A 21,336-nucleotide genomic window follows, 5' to 3' on the forward strand; every position below is an offset into this window, starting at 1 on the left:
GCACAGCGGGAGCCGGAGCGGGAGGCAGGTGAGCTGCAGGGGCCGGACCGGGTTAGGGCAGCGGGCGGCTGACTGTGCCCGCGCGGGCTGGTGCGTAGCCGGTTGTCTGGTCTCCTTCTTCCGCGGAGTGAACTTCATCATGTCAGATCTGATTGCGTGGCCTTCAGCGACGGCCCGCGGGCTCTTACGGTGGCGGTTTGCCATTTTGGTTCCCTTGTGAGGCGGTCGGCGTTGCGGGGCTCAGGAAGAACGCTGCCTTCCCTCCCGGCCGTGCCCCGCGGCGCTTGGACGCTGCGAGCACGTGCTCGGGTGTTTGCTGAAGCATCCGTGAGGCCCGTCCTGGGAGACGGCACCCTTGGGAGCGGGGCTCCCTCTTCCTCCACGGTGCAGGGAGCCTGGGTCGTGGGGCTTCCTTCCCAGGTTTCTCAGAAGTTGGGGTGAATGGAGATGGCGGGACAGGAGGGCTGGAAAGCATCGTATCTTCTGGGCAGGCGGCTGCGGTGTTAGCACGGAGGGTGACTGTTGTAAACCTTTCCTTTTAATCCTTTGAAAAAAACCGTGCGTGACAGAAGGTTTTGATTCTCAGTTTAATTTGTGTTTTTGAGAGTTACTTTAGACTTGAATGACTAGTAACGAATGTTTGGAGGCTGTAAAAATCCCGCTGGAAGCACTGTCGGGGAGGCACCTTGTGGGTACTATGGTACAGCGTCAGTATCCTTATGTTTCTAGAGAGAAACAAGAGATGAGTGTGTCACTTAGCTAATTTCCTTAGAAGTACCAGAATAAATCTTTATGGTTACCTTAATACAAAGGGTGTCTTGTAATATATTTAAAACCTTTATTAGTATTCAAACACTTTAAACCTTCTCTCTGTAGATCTTTGTTCTCACACTCCCTAAGTAGGCTCTTTACAACGCATTAGAGTTTTCATGGGTAGTCTTAGAATTATTCTTTACCAGAAGTGGCTGGGAGTTGAAAGGAACAAAGACTGACAGAAATACAGAAAAAGATGTGCCAGCACTGACTTGAGTTTGATACACTGATTTGCCCTGGGTGAAACATTCAGAGCTGGTTGTTCCTTTCAAGTGTGAGTGTTGAAACGCATTGCAATTTTGTCCTGTTATGACAACAGTATGATAAGCTGACATAGTTTATTGTTGAAATGTTTGTGCTGCAAAATGGAAAGTCACAGTGGAGGGGGTGATCCATACAATTGTCTGCGTTGACAGTGCTAGTTCAGCAGCCTTATTGCAGCCTGTAGAGTATTCTTTTTACAGCATTAGTGCTGAAGGATGAGAAGTTGGTTACTGCAGGTATTCAGGCAAAGATCAGTGCTAATACATCAGTCATTGTATTAACATAACCCCCAGGGAATTGCCTCTTGCTCCTAGTGGTATATTAGAATGATGTGTTAAGGAACTGAACCACTGGGATTGTACATTGTCATCAGAATGCTGCAGTTAATTTTATTCAGTTTACACATTTCTGGCTTTTTTTCCCTTTTGAGGTGAGAGTTAAGGTGACTTTTTTGGTCAGTGCTTTAAAATTTTGTAAATTTTTTTTTATTTTTCTTTTTTATTCTTTCTCTTAGGTCAAAATTATTGTGAACAGGTCAGGAGAGATTGGAAGAAAACCTGAAAAAAGAGGCTATTTGCTGTCTAGGTTGAATATGCCTAAACTTGTCATAATCATGCTTCTAAGTGCTTTTGAAAATCTTACAGCCTAATATTTGTTATTGGAAAATGAGATAGATTCTCTTTGTATTTCTGGTTTTTTGTTTGTTTGTTTGTTTACCTCATTGCTTCCTTCACAGTATTTTATGTACTGTTGTGCTGGATTTTTCCATCTGCTTTTACACTTCTGCTTTTTCATCTTACAATAGGGGCCTATGTCTATTCACTGTTTTCTGTATGGAGGAAGGATGAGAAAGTTACTTTATTTTCCTCAAAACTCAGTTTTATCTGCCTTGCCTCCTGTCTAGGTAAGAGATACCGGAGTATCTCTGAAGCACTATCAAACCCAGATTCCAGTTGTTGGAAGAAAAAGCAGTGTTTTCTGTCATTGTGTCTTCAAAGTACAAATTGTTGCAAATTTGGCCATGATATTTCTAAGAAGTTGCAATTCTCTAAGCATATTTCCTTGGTCTTATTTGTACAAAAGCATCTAATCTGTTTTTGAGAGCTTTCCAAAATGGAGAGAGAACTGGCCCATGTTTGTCAATCTCTACTGTTTGTCATACAAGCAGTAGCATCAGAGAGAGTGCAGCTGCCTGCCTCTGCCCTTACAGCACAGCATCGTTTTTATGCTTTTTGACATATGGCAAGACATAGCCGTCTGGTTTAGAAAGCTCTATGGTTTTGAAAGAAAAATTCTGCAAAAGGCTGATAATACACATTGGGAAATTAGAAATCTCTGATAAGTAGATATTTTTAGACTGATGAAAATTTATGTCTGAAGTAAGTGTAAACAGGCAAGAATAGTGTGCAAAATGTTGTAGATTACTGAAGTGCTTTTGCAATTGTCAGGTTGTCTTTTTTTTTTTTAAGATATATGTTTCTAACGTTTTTCTTTCTAAATAAATGGTTGATCAATAAAGAAAACCCAGCTATGCAAAAAATGCAATGTCTACGTTATCCCTGTAATCTGTTTGATGAAGAAACCCTTGTAGTACATCAGTTACACCAGCATAGAGCAAGGCATGGTGCTGTGATAATCTGAGCAAAGCCATGCTTGGCAGCTAGCCACAATGGAGCAGCTTGCACTTTGTTAATAGAATGGCTTCTGCATATGCTGCAGTATCTTTATTTGACATAAAAACCTTGCTTTAGGGAAAGCAGTCACCTCAGATGAACATTAGGAAGAGTTGTTTATGTTAATACCACAAATGATTATATGTCATCAACCATCTCTGGTGGTATATGCTAATAGAAAATAGTGAAAGTGATAATGATATCAGGTGTGAAATAAAAATTTTATTATTTTTTAAATCTTTGTTTTAGAACTTTGTACTGAGAACAGATTAATCTGAATACAGTATAGTGAATTTGAGGTTTGATCTCTTGAATCCTTGTTAATGAGGTCTTCTCATGTTGATGCTAAGACTTTAGTCTCTTCATGATTGTTATTAAAAATGTCACATCATTTAAGAAATTGAATTTCTTTTCCCCCTCTATAAACAGATGAAATGTGTTCAAGAAGGGTTGTAAAAGTCTTGGAACAGGCTCCATAGGGAAGTGGTAAAGCCACCATCCCTAGAGTTATTTAAAAGATTTATAAATGTGGAACTGAGGGATGTGCTTTAGTGGTGATTTGACAGTGTTGGGTTAGTGATTGAACTTGATAATCTTAAAGGTCTTTTGGAACCAAAATAGTTTTATAATTCCATGATTCTAAGATGCTGGAAAATGCATTTTCCCTACCTTTAAGTGTTTAATTTTAAAAGTCTCCTTGGTCCCAGCTAAAATTTTTCTGTTTAGTTTTCTATATAAAATTAGTGTTCTATGTTTTTATCTTGCCAGTGTTTTTAGCAATATATTCAATAGCTGGTTGTATCTGATTAATTTCCTTAATTTCATTCCTCTGAATGCAAAATATTGCCACTTTTGAGAATATTTCTTATACCTCCGTAGTTCTTGTCTGATGTAATTGTGTTGTTTTTTTTCTTTAGTCTGTTGCCTTTTGTATCTCTATCTTTTTTTTCAGCTTGTGTTTTTGTTTTGTCAAAAGCCTGGTGACTATTCTTTCTGAGTTCAGTGAGGTCCATCAACAGTGATCAAAATGGATGTGTTTTTATCAGCCTTGCTGCCTGATAATATGCCAGAGCATGTACACGAATGTGGTTGTGTGGTGGTACAGACCTCCTGGAGTCTGCTGTGATGTCAGGACCAGCCAACAATGTGTTTTTGTCTTGGCTACAAGTGCAGTGACTTGGTACAATTTGGTATTCCCTAGGTGTACCTGAAACTCCAATTCCTTGACAAACTCCTGCTGCCTGCATTGTAACCTGTTCTGGAAGGAGCCAAAATTACCTGCCAAGAATTTTGGCCAAATGAAAAAAATACTGAGCAAAGTCAATCATCGTATGATCCTATAAATGACAATGCTAAGTGAGACCCATAGAGCTTTCCGGGGTTGCAGCAGGCTCTGACCCTGTATCTTCCTCCTGTATCCTCCCCCTAAATTGGGATGCTACTTGAAGCAGGTTTTGCCAGGATTTCCAAGGTAGTCTGTGAGATTACAACGAGGAGTTCAAAGATTGTCTGCTGACAGATGACGACTAAAAGGAATAGTAATTCACTGCAACTGCAACACTCAAAGATCATTTGGTACCAGTAATATGTTACAAGCTGCAAACTGGTTGACCTCTATGTGTATGTTGAGCTCTGTATAACTCCGTGTGTTAACCACTGAATCTGTAAGTCTATATGTGGCTGTGCCTGTGATTTGGCATAGGAGACTTCATTGTCTTAAGTGAATTTTGCCATTTTTGAATCCTTACATGTAAGTCGTTGTGTTCAGTACAGTAAACCGCTCTGATGATTAAGTATTGTTTAAATAATTCGTATTGATCTTCTGATTAAGTGTTAATAAATCTTGAATTGTTGCTGTGTCAGAGTTGTGTAAAACCTATAGATCACTCATTTTGTGACAAACTGAGCAGGATGCTAAAACACTCATCCATGACACAGTACCTGAGAGTAGAGTGTGTTGGGATGTTGGAGGTGCCTTGAGTGACAGAGTATCATGACACTTAGCTTCAGTGGCACTTACCTGAAATATATTGTTGTTTTTTATTTTTGAATGTTGTGCTCAATTAATATTTTCAATCACTGCTGCAGGCAGAAGGGCACGAATGCTCCTGCATTTGTCAAAATGCAAAATACCTGCTTAAAAACCTTATTTGCATCCAGCTTCTCATATTTGCTCTTGGTCTGAAAGCTGAGTGAGGCTTGCCATCATGTACCAAAGTCTATAGCATGTGAGAAGTGTGGGGGCTGTGGCAAGCAGGGGTAGGAGCAGGTGCCAGTGGGAGACTCAAGTGCTGTCCAGTGGGTATGGACAGAAGGAATGTCCACTGTGGGTCAGGGGCTGGGCATGAGGTACCGACAGCAAAGTGTTTTAGGAGAGAGAACATGACACCATTCCAGTGTAAAGATGTTGTCTTGCCTCAGCTATTTCTGTCCATGCTTGTACCTGTAAAACACAGAACTATACAGATACGAAGAAAAGCAGAGTGTGTGGACAGTGTAAGAGCAGGTACAGCATCCTTGTGGTGATGTGGGAAAAAGAGGGCAGTGTAGCACCTGATAAGATTTTTTTTTTAGGCTTTAGCGAAAGTCTTTGAACTGGGGAATGAAGAAAAGTTGAAACAGATAACTGTGAAGGTGCCAGGACGGTGCTTCTGATGAATATACTGTACTAACAGTGGCTTAAGAATTAACTGTTATGTGGAGCACACTGGCAAAAGCAGGGACAGCAGGCCTGCTAGCTTTTACCCTTGCCAAAATCAGGACCAGTCAAAGTCTTGGTTTAATCAGCTTTTGATCTTTGATCTGTGCTACATCAGACTAGTCCTGTCTCTTGGTCCTGGAATGTACTGTTACAAGCTGGAACAAAGTTTTAAGATGCTCTGATTCATCTGCAGTAGTGGTAGGGCCAAAATCTGTGAGCACAAAGGCTTATTATAGTTGAGGAAAGAATACTTCATCAGCTACCAGAGCAAAAGCATTTGTTAAACAGAACTTTTCTGGCAACTGCATTATTTTTTTCTACTTAATGATATTGAAAGAAAAATGAGTATAAATATTTAATATTTTTCTGAGTGTTTTTAAGAAAGCAGTTACAGTAGTTTCCAAAAGGTTTTGAAAGGAAGAAAACTTAAGATGGAGTAAAAGATGATAAAAGGGAAACAAAATTCTGGAATTTCTTAGGAAAATGTTTTATGTGTAATAATGTGTCACGGGAAGTTTTTTGATTTTTGTAATTTCAGCTGAGTAGTTCATATTCTTTCTCAATAGCATGTAGGGAATTACTCTGTACTAATTCAGACAGTAGAAATATTTAGATTTTAAATGTCATAGGAAAAAAATTAGTTATGACTATATATGCATTTTTTTTGCTGATTTCAGTTCTTTTTCTGAAGGTAATTGAATGGATCTTCAAAAGCAGAGCTGTTAAAACTGACAGAAAAGTAAGTATTGAGTTAATTGTTTTTCACAAAAATATGTATGTGACAGTCCTACCTCTGTCTACAGCTAATAAACCCTTTTTCCATGTTGATACTTAACAAGTTATAATAATCAATAGTTTTATATAGCCTCCCAGGTCTATTTCCAGTTGCGGTTTTATTTTGTGAAAGTAGATAATGGTAAGTCTCTCCTTCTGGCTTTGGCTAATTGGAATTTTATTGTGTTTAGTGGCATATCGAAGAGATGAAATGTGGTCTGAAGGGCGATATGACTGTGAAAGAGTTTCAAGAGAACGTCTCCCTCCAAGGATTCATCCTGATGTAAGTGTATAGTATTCTGCATCATATCTTCAGCATTATACCTTTATACTATATACCATGATGTGTGCCATAGCGCTGGATTTTATGTGCTTTTGTTAAGTTCCTAGTACACCCTAAATTCTGTTATTTTCTAGTGTCCTGTCTAGTAAAAATTATGTCTTAAATCCATGAATGTACTTAGTATTTGCTAATAGGTTAGTATGTTGGAACTGAGCATGAAGCATCTCTTGTTTGAGAGAGCAGGTGACTTGTCCCGATCTAAACTAGATGCTATCAAGTATGGATTGTAGTAGAAACACATGCTTTCAGATTCTGGTAAATAGCCTGAAGTTGCAAGTACTTGCACAAATAACTGTTAAGTGGGTGCATCTTCAGATTTCATGTAATTATCCTTCTGTATGTCAGTGTAGTTATCTGATAGAGACTTCGACGTGAGGTTAAAGGATGGAGCAGTTGTCTTTTAGCTTCAGAACACATCTTAGTAAGACACCAAGAAAAAAAAGCACCCCAAAAAAACATGCTGGGAATGCTCCATGAGGCAGGGTAGATCAAGCATTGTCTCTGTCTCAACATATATGTGTTTCTGCTTTGCTTTAGTATGACTGTAGCCTGGTTTTGGATTGCCCTCTAGTGAATTTGTTAGGTGATCTCTGAAATCGGAATGTAACTCTTTTTTTGTATTGTAGTTTCTGAATTCAGTATTGTTTTTTACAAAAGCTATTGGTGCATTAAATTGTGACTTCTACTACTGTTAAAAAAAATAGTTTGAGTATCTTTCCCCTCCTCCAAATAGCATAGGCTAACTCAAGGCTTTGCATTTATAGCTTGTGTTTTTAAGGCCTGTAGAAAAAATACCTTACTAAATGAGGAAGACTTAAAATACAAGATCTTGCATTCATATTATTGTTTGCTTTTTATTTGCTGTTGGCTTATGTAACCCTTGGTTCTAGAAAGCTGACTGTGTACCTTTTATTACTGTGCAATTTGCACTTAATAAACAATGAATATTTTTAATTGCTAAATGGTGTATGACATTTTATTCAGAAGAAATATAATAAACTCATTTTGCATTCTAGCAAAAAGCTATCCAAAACTTAACTTAAAGGAAAAATCTGAGTGTTAAAACTGTCTCTGTTACTTGAATCCTCAGATCATAAAAAGCTATTCAAAACTTGACATAAAAGAAAAACTGAGTGTTAGTACTCTGTTACTTAAATCCTCAGATCATATTGAGAAGGTGCTTATCCAGAGTGTGAAAGCATGGACTGTCTTCTCTATAATCTACATAGTGTGGAGTATATCACTGACATTTAGAAATTGATAGTATTTGTTTTACAGCCTTTACAGGTGTATCAATTTATTGCATTCCTAAGTTAGTGTAGAAGTCTCTGAGAAATATATGTAGGTGATGCTCAAAATAGAAAGTAGTAGATGCTTAGAAAGTAGCTAATGCTGCTGTTTTAAGTTAGAAAGAAACTTCCAACTATGTTGAAAATTTTCCCTCTATAATTAAACCTGCAGTGCCTAAGGATTGCATCTGAACGGTGTCTAAATAGGGTTAAGAAGTTACTCTGCTATCGAACTGGCATGACTTGTAATGTTTGTTGCTCCCCTTAAGATTATTATATAGTCCCATGCTTAGATGTTACTTGTTGGTTTTACTTCTCTGTATTCACTGCAGATTTCCAACTGTTAAAAGCAATATGATCTCATTTGTTTTGTGTTTTAGGATGATTATCATAGAGTAGTAAATGTTGTGCCCAAGAAGCCACCAATGTTTGAAAGACCTGGGGATGGGAGTTACAGTCGGTATGATGATTACAATTATGCTGAGTACAGAGACTATGAAGAGGGTCGCAGTTTTGCCCACGACCGAAGAAGTGGCCCGCCACATCGAGGCATACGTAAGGTGATTGTACTCCCATCTTTATCTTCTCATTAATGCTTGAATACCAAATGATTGAAATATTATTTCACACAGGGCATTGATATTAGTACTATTCTCATAGACAAATAGAATGAATAAAAAAAAAATTCTGTTTTCGTTACTTGGTGCTTTTTTGCTGTTACTGTGCTTCTAAGGCTTTTGATTATATGATGATACCTATTTGCTGTTGGTTATGGTTCCTAGCTGCTCTGTTGACATAGATTCTAAGAGCCTTTGTACAGCACAGTGGAAAGCTCAGATTATGAACTGAGAAAACAGAAGTGGCCCTAAGTCCTCTGAGTCTTGGCAGGGCTCTGGGCAGCCTGATCTGGTTGAGGATGTCCCTGCTTACCCAGGGTGGCTTGGACTAGATGACCTTTAGAGGTCCCTTCCAAACCAAACCATTCTGTGATTCTGACTCTCTCTAATGCAGTGTGAAGTTACCTGGATGAATAGAATGATTGCAAAAGCTTTCTATTTAACAAGTACTTGAGGGGTGGGTGTCAAGATGAAGGTGCCAGTCTTAGTTCGGTGGTACCCCAGTGATATGACAAGGAACAGTGGGTACAAGCTAAGAGACATGAGGCTCCACCTCAACACAAGGAGACACGTCTTTATGGTGAGGGTGACAGAGCACTCGAACAGTCTGCCCAGAGAGGTTGTGGAGTCTCCTCCTGGATGCCTTGCCATCCCTAGGTGATCCTGCTTTGGCGGGAGGGGTTGGACTCCATGATCTCAGGGAATCCCTTCTAACCCCTAACATTCTGTGATTCTGTTAATGTTGTCTACCTATTCTTTCAATTCATGCAGGTAATCATGAATTTAACTTCTGTCTTGATGTTGAATCTTCTTGTTTGGGCTTTTTGTTTGTTTGTTTGTTTTTTCCCCCAGTAGTTATGTGTAAGTACAAAATTTCTGGTCCTTTTGTAATGTCATTACTATTGCCTCCTCTAACCCAGCTGTTTTAAATTCTATAATTTCAAGCTATTGATGACATTTCAATGAGGAAAATTTTCTTCTTTTTGAAGTCAGAGCCTGTATACAGTTTGGTGATTGTTGCTATTTTTGTTTCATACAGCATAGCAAAATTGCTCTTTTTAGTATTGATAGGGGAAGAAAACAAGAGGAATGGGATAAAGTGAAAAAAACCCTGAGAGGAACCTTGCAGTGAATGATGAATACTTTATTTTCTGTTATTAAATGCTTTCATTTTGCAGTAAATAAGCACCTGTCATCTGATGTTGAGATACACATCACACAGGTGTTTTGCGTGTGTGTTTTGCAGGATGAATCAGGATGTAGGTGGCCACGGGACGATCATTCCCTAAGTCGGCATCCAGAATACAGGTATTTTGTAAGACTTCACTGTAGTTCTGTTCATAAACTGGGGCTACTTAGGGCTTTTTCCTTTGTTATCAAAACAGCTTTAGAGTGGAGCAGTGAAATAGCAGGGATGTGGAAAAGGACATTTGTTGACGTAAAAGATGATAGTGGAGAATTGGTTTCTGGTTGTATTGTTTGAAATAAAAATCAAACAAATGAAAATGGCTATGGCAATATTTGTTTAGTAAGGATGGGAGGCATAATGATAGCATCTTCAGGATGTCAGCTTGGTACCATGTGTAATTTAGTGCATCTCACATAGCAGTCGCACTTTTTACATGACTTCAGAGAACCCTTAGGTCTAATAGTTGCTTCAGTGACTGTAGTACCTTCGTGCCACAATACAGTGCAAAGATGCCTGTACCATTTTAAGGGTTGCTGGGGTGGATTAATGGGATTATGAAGTTCACTATAGCCTTGTTCTGACCTCCCTGTTTTCTCAGCTGGACTGACAACTAGTACCTCAGGTTCCCATCTATGAAACGTAAAGAATAGTATTAAAAAGTAATGCTGTAACATACATACACCTGTGATGATGTTTGGTATGATAAAATGCAGAGGATAGTTTTACGCTTAAAATTTATGGACAAGGATGAAACTCACCTTAAATAAATTTTGAGCATAATTGCAATATTTAGTCTAATTTAAGAATCTGATGGCAGTGCTTTTACATGCCACATCCTATGTTTCCACATCTCAGGGTGTCTGCTATTATACCATGCCTGTATTTCCATATACTGGATTCTGGTGTTATTCATACATATCTTGTTCTATGTAGAATAATTCTTTGTTACTGCCATGTATATAGAACTGTGGTTGTATCGTACAAAGAGCAACAAAAGTAAACCAAGTTAGCTACAGATGCCTGGTTAGTTAGAAAACTTGCCATGCAGTTGCAATATTTATCCTTTTGAATGTGATGGTTTAGACCTAGCATTAGATTATTACATAACTTCAACATAAAATAGAAATCCTTCATGTACTGTAGGATCTGTGCACTACACTTCTCAAAATTGCATTCTTGGGCCTACAAGCAACAGTAAAGAGTTTAGAAAAGTAGCAAATGTTTTATAGAAACTTGTGTAAGAATTCTTCCCTTTTTTCCTCCTACTTTAGAAGAATCAGAGTTGTTTAAAGCTGGAAAAAAACAAATCAAACAAACAAAAAAATCCCAAAACATGTTAAGACTGAGTTAGTGCAGGGCAATTTATGTTAGACAGAACAAGAGTGGCACCCAGTGGTCAAAAGTGTTGTCTTAAATGCGTCTGGACTTTGCCCATTAAAAATGGGAGGTTAAAACGTCAGCTTCAAAAATGTGTTGTGTGATAGGTAAAAGTCCCATTTGCTGTATTTCAGAATATGTATCTGTCACACAACTGCAGTAGCCCTATGGAAGAACCTCATAGGCATGTTTGGTTCAGTTGAGGCTGTGGGAATGTATTTGCTGTTAAACTATGTAGATTTATTAATGTAGTTTGCATTAGCCTGTCAGAAACCTGATTGTACAGAAGTGCACAGGAACAGTTACCTAGGATGTAAAATCCTTGAATTAAATTAATATATGCAATAATGCTTTCTCTTTGGATATGCTGGAAGTTGTTTGGGGTAAATTCTTCTGGAGTTCTTTAAATTTTATTTGTTTTTACCTTTGTGCTGGTAGAGGGAAACTTAAGGCTACTTTAACCAGAAATACTTTTTTAAAAAATTGCATGGAACATGGCTAAAACATAGTACAGAGTTAGCTTTGTGAAGCTGTAAACATCCAAGAGACTTGTAAAGTTAATGAGTTTTTGTAGTCAGTGCAGTGACACTAAATTCTAAAAGTAATAGCTTTTATTGACAAAAATAATCAGTTTTCTTGATTTTTTTTTTCCTTTTTTTTCTAAACTAATACAGCAGCTAAAAATATGCTTTAAGTTGTTGTTCATATTATGTTTAACACTTCTTCTTAAACATTATTCATTCACAATTTTCTTCGTTGCTTTTTGGCAGCTTAACTGTCAAAAAGTAGTTTCTGATATCTTACTTTTTTTATTCCTTCTGTCTTTATTTGGAGTGCTGAAAAACATTGTTTGAGACTTTCACAAAGTAAAAGAAGCTGCTTATCTGGAATATCAAAAATCCTTCAATGGTGCACAGTTTTGGAGGGTGAATGCTTCCAACTTTCAAGAAACCAGCCGTTAGATTTTACCAGTTTTGTTCATGTTACTGTTGCTTCTATTGTTTCTTTGTGGATCTTTTTTTTTAATGCTTCCTGTCTTTTCCTTAAAAGTAGGAAAGTTGCTGCTAAGTCAGCAGTTGCGATGCTGTGTTACTTGAGCTGTGATGTGTCCACTGAGCAGCAGTAATTTTGTGTGTGTGATGAGAGGATTGTTGAAGTTACTCGACTTGGAGTAGCTGTGGGGTTTTTCTTGCCTTCTTTCTTCTTAGGGGGTTAGGCTCCAGTTTCAAAGCAGCTATCATTTGCTAGTAGTCTGCCACTGAGTGAGGCATTTCTGGATCCTTCTGCTTTTTTCTGGACCATTCAATACTTGGAAATTGTTAGCTCTGTTTTATGCTCTGCTCAATGAACATCTGTCATCCTGGCCCTGACTTCTTTATAGTAATGGCATATTTTACATGTAAAAAAATAAAGTAATTCAGAGATTGTGCTGGGCATAGATGTCAAAACGAGTTCCCAACCCTTATTCTCTTGTTCTGACCTAAGGGATTCTTGCTCGATTTCTGAACTCCAGGCACCTCATGTGCATTGTGTCACAGCCTGGTTTGAAGTACCACTTGGCTCAAGTCTAGTTGGCAATGTATAAAGACTTGTACATCAAAGCAGACTCTCCTAGTTTGGAGACCAATTTTCTGCACACATGTTCTAATGTCTTGGTCACTGATGCAATGAGAAATGTGAAACTTGGAATTTATCAAAGGAGCAGAGATCACATAACATGTGACATCTTTTTATGTTTATCTTTTACTGATGTTGCTCACTCCTGAGGCTGTGTTGCTACTTGTCTTTAGTGATATATCAAACCCAGTTATTCAAAGCAATTGTTTTATGCATGTCATTTTTTTTAAAAAGTTACAAGGCTGTTACATGTTGAAGAACTCCATTTTTACAGTACTTCTGTATGGTCTTCATAGCGACTGATTTTGCTAACTAGTTTGTTTTTTATAAAGTAGGGTGAACTTTTCTGCATGAAATGCTTTGGAAGGTTCACTCTATTCTTACCAAATTTTAATCCTTGTAAGTGCACAGAGCATTACTTCATTTTTTTTTCAGTCATCTTTTTCATAAGATGTGAAATAGGTGAAACTTGGCATCTTAAGATGGGTAAGACTCATCTTCAAAGAGAAATTGCCAAATGACGCACTTGTAAATCCCAGCTATATGTGCATTAAATTTGATCCTTAAAATTACCTGAGGTCCAAATTTTTGTAAAATCAGGATTGCCATATTTGTAGACAGAATGCTCTGCATCAGTAGTAATGTTGGTTCATGTAATTAGTACAGATTCTTGAGAAGTGTCTCGCATAGGACATTTTGAATATCTTCTCTCAAGTTATTGATGCAGGTTTTAATTTCTTAATGAAGGAAACTTGCTGCTGCAATGTGTCTTGTTTTATTTATTGGTTGTTGATGTGGTTTTTTTTTTTTTCCCATGTCCTGTTTGAAATTAGGAAGTAGACTTAGACCAATCTTTAATAAAGTAGAAGTAATAAAGTGATTTGGATGCTAGAAATAAAACTGACAAAGTGTTGAAACTTAATTTTAAACAATTGGTGATATGTGAGCAACTATGATTCATCAGTCAGTTCTATATTTTGTTTTGGAAATCTTTTAATTCAGTGGCGCATTGCTGTTCCTCTGAGACTTGTATGTGTCTTTCTGACACATTTACAGTCACGTCTTCATGGTAGTAAAAGATAATACACCACAATTTTTATAAATAACACAAAGCTTCACAGTGAGATTGTGTTTACCAAAGGCTGTGGAGAAAATTGGTAGTAAAGTGGGGGATAGAAGCCCAAGAATCATGCCTCTCAGATCTGCTTGAACTAGCCTTTCACTTTGTGATAAACCCCTTACAGGTGCAGTATATTCTAGACAACAGAAACATTCAGGGCAAAATGTTCTAGAGGGCTGGTCTTATGATTGTATGGAAAGAAGAGAATTGATATTTGGCAAGAATGGCTATTTTAAACAAAAAGAAAAACATTGATGAGTGAGTCTCCAGAGAGACATTAAGTGTCACTAACTCTTCTCTTGATAAGGCAGGATTTAATGTTGAAGGTTCAGTCATGTTGTAGGCCAAAGCAGTTATATTTTCATTATCACTGTGCAGTTATCTTTGAATTACAGGAGGTGGCTTGTTGTGTTGGAGGTTCTTCTGTTTTTTTTTTTTCCTTTTCTTTCCCACCACCCCCATATATATTCTTTAATGAGTGAAACAGTAAAACTTGTTCAAATACTTTATACTAATTTAAAACAGTGTATTGTATTGTATTGTGGGAGGTCTTCAGGTTTTGGATTTAAATTTTCTTGTAACGTAAGTTGATCTTTGTCTTGCTTGTAGAAGAGAAACATAGCCAAAGGGATTTATGAGACGTTAGTAAAAGTAGAAGTAAGTCTACTTTTCTGTTGCAGTATTTGACAGATCATAAGGGACACCATGCAAGAACTTCATTCTTTATTAAAAAAATGTATGTGGGGGAATAAATGTGGCAATCTCCCAAAGAAAATGGCTTCTCTTTTGACAGAGCTTGATAAGCAGAATTCAAATCATATTCATTAACACATGCCTTTTAAATAAATAAAATATCTGCTGGAACATTACACATCTCAGGTATTCACACAAACTACTAGAATAACTTGTTTATTTACATACAAAATTACAGTTTTCTTATAACGAATCTATCACAGTGAGCTATTGTATCTGTCTGTAACTCCAGGCAAGGAATTGTCTGTTGAAATATTCAGTTCAGAAGACCCATTATATTAGGCTGCTAGCTTAATTAGTTCACCTTGACTTATGTTTTTGGTGGGTGCAGCGAGGAGTTAGAACTTTTTGGAACCAGATAATAGGTAATAGTGTAAAACAGAATCTACTTTTAAGTTATCTAAATATTTAATGACTTCATATTACACTTCATGTCTTACGCAGCAGTCTTACTGATTTAGTAGTTGCTACATTTTCTTTGAGAGCTGTTTTCTGCCCCTCCATCTCTTTGACTCTTTTGTGCTTGGGACAACCACTTTGGAAACAGAGATTTATGGTTTATGGTTTTACTTAGTTGGCCAAATTTTCTGTGTTTAATTGTATTGCTAATGTTTTGGGTTCCTTTGGGACATGGGGTTTTATTTTTGATGGGTTTTAAGAACTAAGATCTTTTCATGCAGATACCACTTAGCATTTTTAAATCGCCTTGTACTAAAGGCTATGTATAATTAAGAACAGTTCAAAACTGTCTGCTATTGCAGGTCACTGCAATTGAAAGTAAAAAAAAATCATTTCAGACAAGTCTGATTTTGTTAATATAACGCATCTCTGTCCTCTATTTAACTTAGAATCCTGAGAGTTAAAACTGTATGTGAGAGCACTGGCCCTTTTCTCTCTAAGAATATTATGTCAAATGAGTTTCTGCTTTTATTTAAGTTGGTGGGACTTTGTTTATATCTAGGGTTACACTAGAAATTTCATCAAAGCAAGTCTGCTGTCACTCTACTGAAATATTTGTCACTTGAGGGAATGGGGAGGAAAGAAGAGACTGATGAGCATGGCTTAAGTTGTAGAATTGTTTTGTTCCCACTCTATAATGCAAAAATATGGAAAAAGATTCTCTTATTTTCAACTGCATTTTTTTGCACATTTCAGCTGATGTAGGGGTTATTCTGTAAGGTGAATGTTGCTTTCACTGGCAGCTGGTTATTGATCAGTGATTGATTTTCATTTTAAAATGTTTTTATTTGCATAGTGATTGACTGTGATATTTGAGGAGGGCCTGTTTTATTTCCATGCAGCATTTCTCATTCCAAGGTGAAAAAAAGAAGTTTGATTTCAAAAATTGTGTGCTGCTAACTTTGTTCCTTTTATAGAGTGTCTCACAGAACTCTGCTTTAATTGCTTATGTAGTTTTGATTTTTGCATTGAGGGGAAGGAGCTGAAACTTCAAAGTCATAATTCATGCTCTGTTGATGATTTAATTTCTTTTAATCATTTTTCCTGATGAATTTCTGAGGTCAGCGGCAGTATTCCTGCCATTCATCCAGGACCCTGCACTCTGTGAGAGTTCTCAGAGAGTTCTGATGGTTCCATTTCATATTGGAATAATGTAATGAAAGCTTTGGGTTTTCTAATCAAAACATTTCAAAATGTTTTATACAGGGAAATTGTCAATTCCCACTGCCTTATTATTTAATTTTTTTTCCCACTGAGCTTGTAAATACACAAGCTCATGCAGTAGCACTTAGCCATTATGTGAAATGTAGAATGATTCTAAATCTTGGGTTTAACTCCTACTGAGAGCCATAAGAAATGTTTCAGCATTTAAATATGGTCTGTATGTATCCTCAAAAGGATTACAGTATCACATTATATCAGAGGTTGGAAGGGACCTCAAGAGATCATTGGGTCCAGCTCCCCCGCCAAAGCAGGATCACTTAGGGTAGTCCACACACAGGAATGCATGCAGGTGGGTTTTGAAAGTCTCCAGAGAAGGAGACTCCACGACACCCCTGGGCAGCCTGTTCCAGTGCTCTGTCACCCTCACTGTAAAGAAGTTTCTCCTCATGTTGAGGTGAAATCTTCTATGTTCAAGTTTGAACCCATTGTTCCTTGTCTGATGACAAGATGAGGTTCTGTGCCTTCACTTTGTAAGATCTTGTATAACACCTCAGTAGGCTTGTCTGGTGCATTAAAATTGGGTGGTAGATGGTATCAAAACAGCAAGTTAATGCTGTATTGAGAAATAATGAGGCAAACACCCATGGGTAGCACTTGATTATTCTGGAGAGTTTTCCTAACAAATATGTTGAGAAACAGTTAGGTACTGAGAAACTGGGGGGGAGGGAAACAGAAGGGAGTCTCTCCTAGAGTGCAAATGATTACAGTGATCAGCCAATGAAATGTCTTTGAGTGTAGTCATGGCTTTCTCAGGATGGGGAGCATCGTCACAGAGGACTTTTACATAATTTCCCTTGGGAAGGTAAGTTCTGTTTGTTATATTTCAAATATACCAAACATTCCAGGGAATTTAATTCTCTTTGAGAGAGGGTGTAGGATACAGTAAAGGAGAGGAAAAAGTTTGGTGCTATTGACAGTATAAGAATCCTTTTGTCAAGCATTTTGCTGCAAAGAAGATGTTTAATATGCCATTTCTACCTGCTGCTGTGTTTGAGTGTGTTATCATATACATCTGAGGAAAAGTCTCTATCAATAAAGCAATTCTCATGGAATTAGCATTATTTTTAAAAGGTGATGCTATTTTTCATGCTAACCAGTTATTTGTAATGTTAATCTTGACATTTGTTTATGATATATATTTGCATAACCATACAAGGTTCTTTCCCTTGTTTATGAAGCTGGTAGTATTAGTTTGTGAGTTAGTAACAAATGGCTTTGTTGAAGTGGAAATGAATATTGATGCCATAATGTGCAACGCAGTTGTGCCAGCAAGCTATGGGAATGTCTTTCTCTTCTGAGATATGACTTTTTAACAGTTATGTGTGTTAAGTGAAGTCCTACCTTTCCTGGTCTAGTGTGCCTAACCTTTTTGGAAGTGATGTTTGAGAGTGTGTTTATGCATTTGTAAGTAAAAAGGAAAAGGTGTTTTAATGTGTTGACTTATAGAATCATAGAACAGTTTGGGTTGGAAGGGGTCTTTAAAGGTCATCTAGTCCAAATCCCCTGCAGCGAGCAGGGACATTTTCAACTTGATCGGGTTGCTCAGAGCCCAGTCCACCTTTATTTGGAATGTTTTCAGGGATGGAGCATCTGCCACCTCTCTGTGCAACCTGTTCCAGTGATTCAAACACCACTATTAAAAAAAAAAAAAAAAAAAAGTCTTCCTTATATGTAGTCTAAATCTGCCATCTTTTAGTTTAAAGCCATTACGCTTGTCCTACCACTACAGGCCTTACTATAAAGTCTGTCGCCATCTTTCTTATAGGCCTCCTTTAGGTATAAAAAGGCCACATTAAGTTCTCTCCAGAACCTTATCTTCTCTAGGCTGAACAACTCCCAACTCTCTCCTGCATTCCTCATAGGAGAGGTGTTGCATCCCGCTCATCATTTTCGTGGCCCTCCTCTAGACCCACTCCCACAGGTCATGTGTTGTACTGAGAATGTCAGAGCTGGACATAGTACTCCAGGTGGGATGTCACCAGAGTGGAGTAGAGGGGCAAACCAGTTGAGGTTTGAGGAGGCAGCAAGCTCAGTATGTGTTCTGCAATTTCTGTACTAGATGCGGTTTTTTTAGAATTTTGTGAGGAAAAGATTATGTTAACAGAGGAGATTGAAATGACAAAACAATGAATTAGCTTTCTTAACCAACTGCTTCAGATACTGTTTAGTCTTTACTAAAACACGTCTCTAGTAAACAGTATTCTGATTAAAAATTAATCTTTGAATCTGCATTTATTACTCACAGCCAGAATGCTGTATTTTCAGCATTGGTGAGATATGCATATCTGCTATTTCTTGAAGAACAAAATGTGTTGCTTCTTCGAGTCTTACTGATGCTAACTTTAACTACTCTCAAATTCTGCCAAGGGACCTGTTTTATTTATCAGAAATAATTGAAGTCATGAATGTTGCAAGGAGACTGATCTTCTGCAGTAAATAAAAAAAAAAAACTATTTACACACGAAGTTAAACCTATCTAAGCTGGTATCATTCCAGTCCTTCCTTTTCCTTGATACTGCTTTAGGTGTTAGCACGTTTTAGTGAGCTGGCCTTGCATTCTAATCCAGCACAGTCAATTAAATAATTATCTACCAGTTTGATTGCCTGAGAGAAAAACATCAATGCCAGCTTATGTAAGGAGTGGAAATGTGGATTCCAGGAAGGTTAAAAAGATTAGGATTGCAGCAGCACCACTTAGAATCAGTGTGACTTCTTGTGGAGCTACACCCTGAAGTTAGTTAACTGTTATTAAGTCACTGAAATGAGTGAAGGCATAAGGTAGTTGCAAAAGGCCTTTTAATAAGGAATTTACCCAAGTAGCATAGTGTGTCTCTGTGTTAAATGTGTTTAAAGAAGAGGTATTTTATAATGTATAGGAAATGGCCTTAAAAAAAGAAGGGGGGGGGTCAGGGCAAGAAATATTAATGTGTGTTACAGTGGCTGTAAACTGTAATCAAAGTAAAAGGAGAAAGTGAACTAGAGAAGAAAAAAGATAAACCTACATGTCTGAATAATTTGTAAGAGAAATGTCTGGGTTCTGGGTTTTCTAATTTTGAGCGAACTATGTACTTGACAGGAAGGAATAAGGTAAAATAAATTAGGTACAATAAAGTGTTTTTTTCATATACATAACATCTTTTATCTTGATAAATTCAAAAGCAGCTGTAGTTTGCTAATATTTATTGACGTTTGCCATACAGAAGTCTACTTGTGCCCCAGAGTTTTGTAATAGTGATACAAATGAAACCTATGTGACCTAACTGCTTCAAATCTCACTTTAAGATTAAAAATATAGTGATTTTTTGAGCATTTTCCTGATACAGAGAAAAATGGAGTGTTTTTATGATTTATAGATCTCATTAGGAGATTCAGAAAGAGAAGAAAACTAAATATAGTAAGGTTATTGTGTGTCAGCATTACTGACATAAGGTATTACTGCTTACAAACCTGTTCCACAACTTGCTCTTTCCTTTTGCAGGATTTTATTGATGGTGTTGGAAAGTCAACCAAGAGTTGATCAGTGCACTGCTTGTTGCTTTCCCTTAAGTATCAATAACAGCATTCTCCAGCTTAACAATGAAAAGCCTTAAGAGCTCCTTTGAGCAGATATTTTCTGGTTTCTGGATTCTTTTATTTAAGAACTTTGAAGATAGCCTTTGGGAAAAAGAGTAATAGCTTGCTGAACATGAAATTCACTTATGGCCCTAAAAGTGTAGTGCACAAATATGTCCTTCTTTCATTCAGGTGGGTGTCTGTATTGGGTTGTAGAAGTCTGAGAGAATAGTGAGCATGAAGTATTGTACACAGTTGCCCGGTAGCATGAATTCAACAAGAGAAAACTAAGATTCCTCTTAAAAACAAGAAAGATGTGCATGTGATGTGCTTTCATGTGCAAAAGTACATGCCCGTTCCCAGGTATTTCACATCAGCAAGTGACTGAATTTTGCTTTTATATACTCTTAACCTGGGGTGTCAGTCTTATAATTATTGTTTGTTTTACATAGCTTAAGCTGTACCACTCCATTTTGTAAACTAGGAGGCTTAGGAAAGGTGGTGTCTCTGATCATTTGGCAACTGAAATCTCCCCTGTGTTGTGTTCTCTTGGTCTGCTACTGTGCAGAAAACTGTACCTTTGCCCAGTCTGCATTTGTATTCCTCCAGGAAACTGATGGTTAACTGAAATAACTTCCAGGCTTATGTTCTTCCCTCAGCTCTCCTTAGGATGGTATACTTACAAAATTTCAGGAGCTCAGCCAAGATTATCGACTTCAGTAAGAATTTAATGGTCAAGTTTTGTGGCAGTTGAACATGCTAATACTTCCTGCTAATATTGCTGAGAGAACTGAACAGTGCTTTCAGAATTAAGTGTGGGGTATGAATACAAAGTATAAAGATAAGAGGGATTCTGTATGAGAGGCATGAATCCTCTGTTTGTTACTAAGGGCAGTAGTTCTGTTTTAAAGTCATAGCCAAGCATAAAATTTTGCATCTCTATCAAATATTGTCCCTGCTCAATAAACCTTTTGAATATGTGTTGGAATCTGAAGCATGTGCTTAACTGCTTTTGCTGAATTGAGTCCTTCATTGCCAAATTGCAGGTGTATGTTAGCTCAAGTATTTAAGGGGTTGGGGGAAAGTAAAACAATGCTTATTTTGTTCTGTTCAGTGTAGTTTGTTACATTTATGGAAAACATCAGAAATGCTGGGCTGTCCAAAACAGATTGACTATAGTTGGTGGCTTGAGTGCTCAGCATGAGATAGGGTCCAGTTAAGAATTAACATGAAGTAATGAAATGAAAATTTAAAAGAATGAAATTGCAAATTTACTCTTTCTTGTATAATATTAATTCATGAAAGATTAGAAGGAGGCTTCAAAGTGTTTTCTTATTTTAAAAGTGTTTCACTGATATTTTATAAATTCTTATGTGAATATTTGACTATTTATTCTATGCATGTGGCAGACAGAGCTCTATAAACATTTCCATAATAAACTTCTCTGTATACTAGGACTTAATAATTTGATCATAAAAATATGTTTTGGGCACAAAAGTAGCCTTCCAGAAAGCTTATGTTTTAAAAATAAATAATATTTTTAAAGAGAGAGAGATTTAGAAGGAAACTGA

General features: G+C 37.3%; 1 protein-coding gene across 1 annotated transcript in view; it reads left to right on the top strand.

Annotated features, from left to right (window-relative positions):
• Positions 1 to 6,159: 6,159 nt before the first annotated feature.
• The window catches only part of PPHLN1 (periphilin 1), a 53,513-nt gene continuing 38,336 nt past the window's right edge, over positions 6,160 to 21,336 (top strand). The window contains exons 1-4 of the mRNA XM_054399496.1: positions 6,160 to 6,190; positions 6,417 to 6,508; positions 8,238 to 8,417; positions 9,721 to 9,782. Coding sequence (XP_054255471.1) covers position 6,190; positions 6,417 to 6,508; positions 8,238 to 8,417; positions 9,721 to 9,782 — 335 coding nt within the window. The 5' untranslated portion in view covers positions 6,160 to 6,189. The remainder of the gene's footprint in view (positions 6,191 to 6,416; positions 6,509 to 8,237; positions 8,418 to 9,720; positions 9,783 to 21,336) is intronic.

This window comes from Indicator indicator, chromosome 3, assembly GCF_027791375.1.
Source record: "Indicator indicator isolate 239-I01 chromosome 3, UM_Iind_1.1, whole genome shotgun sequence".
Lineage (NCBI taxonomy): Eukaryota > Metazoa > Chordata > Aves > Piciformes > Indicatoridae > Indicator > Indicator indicator.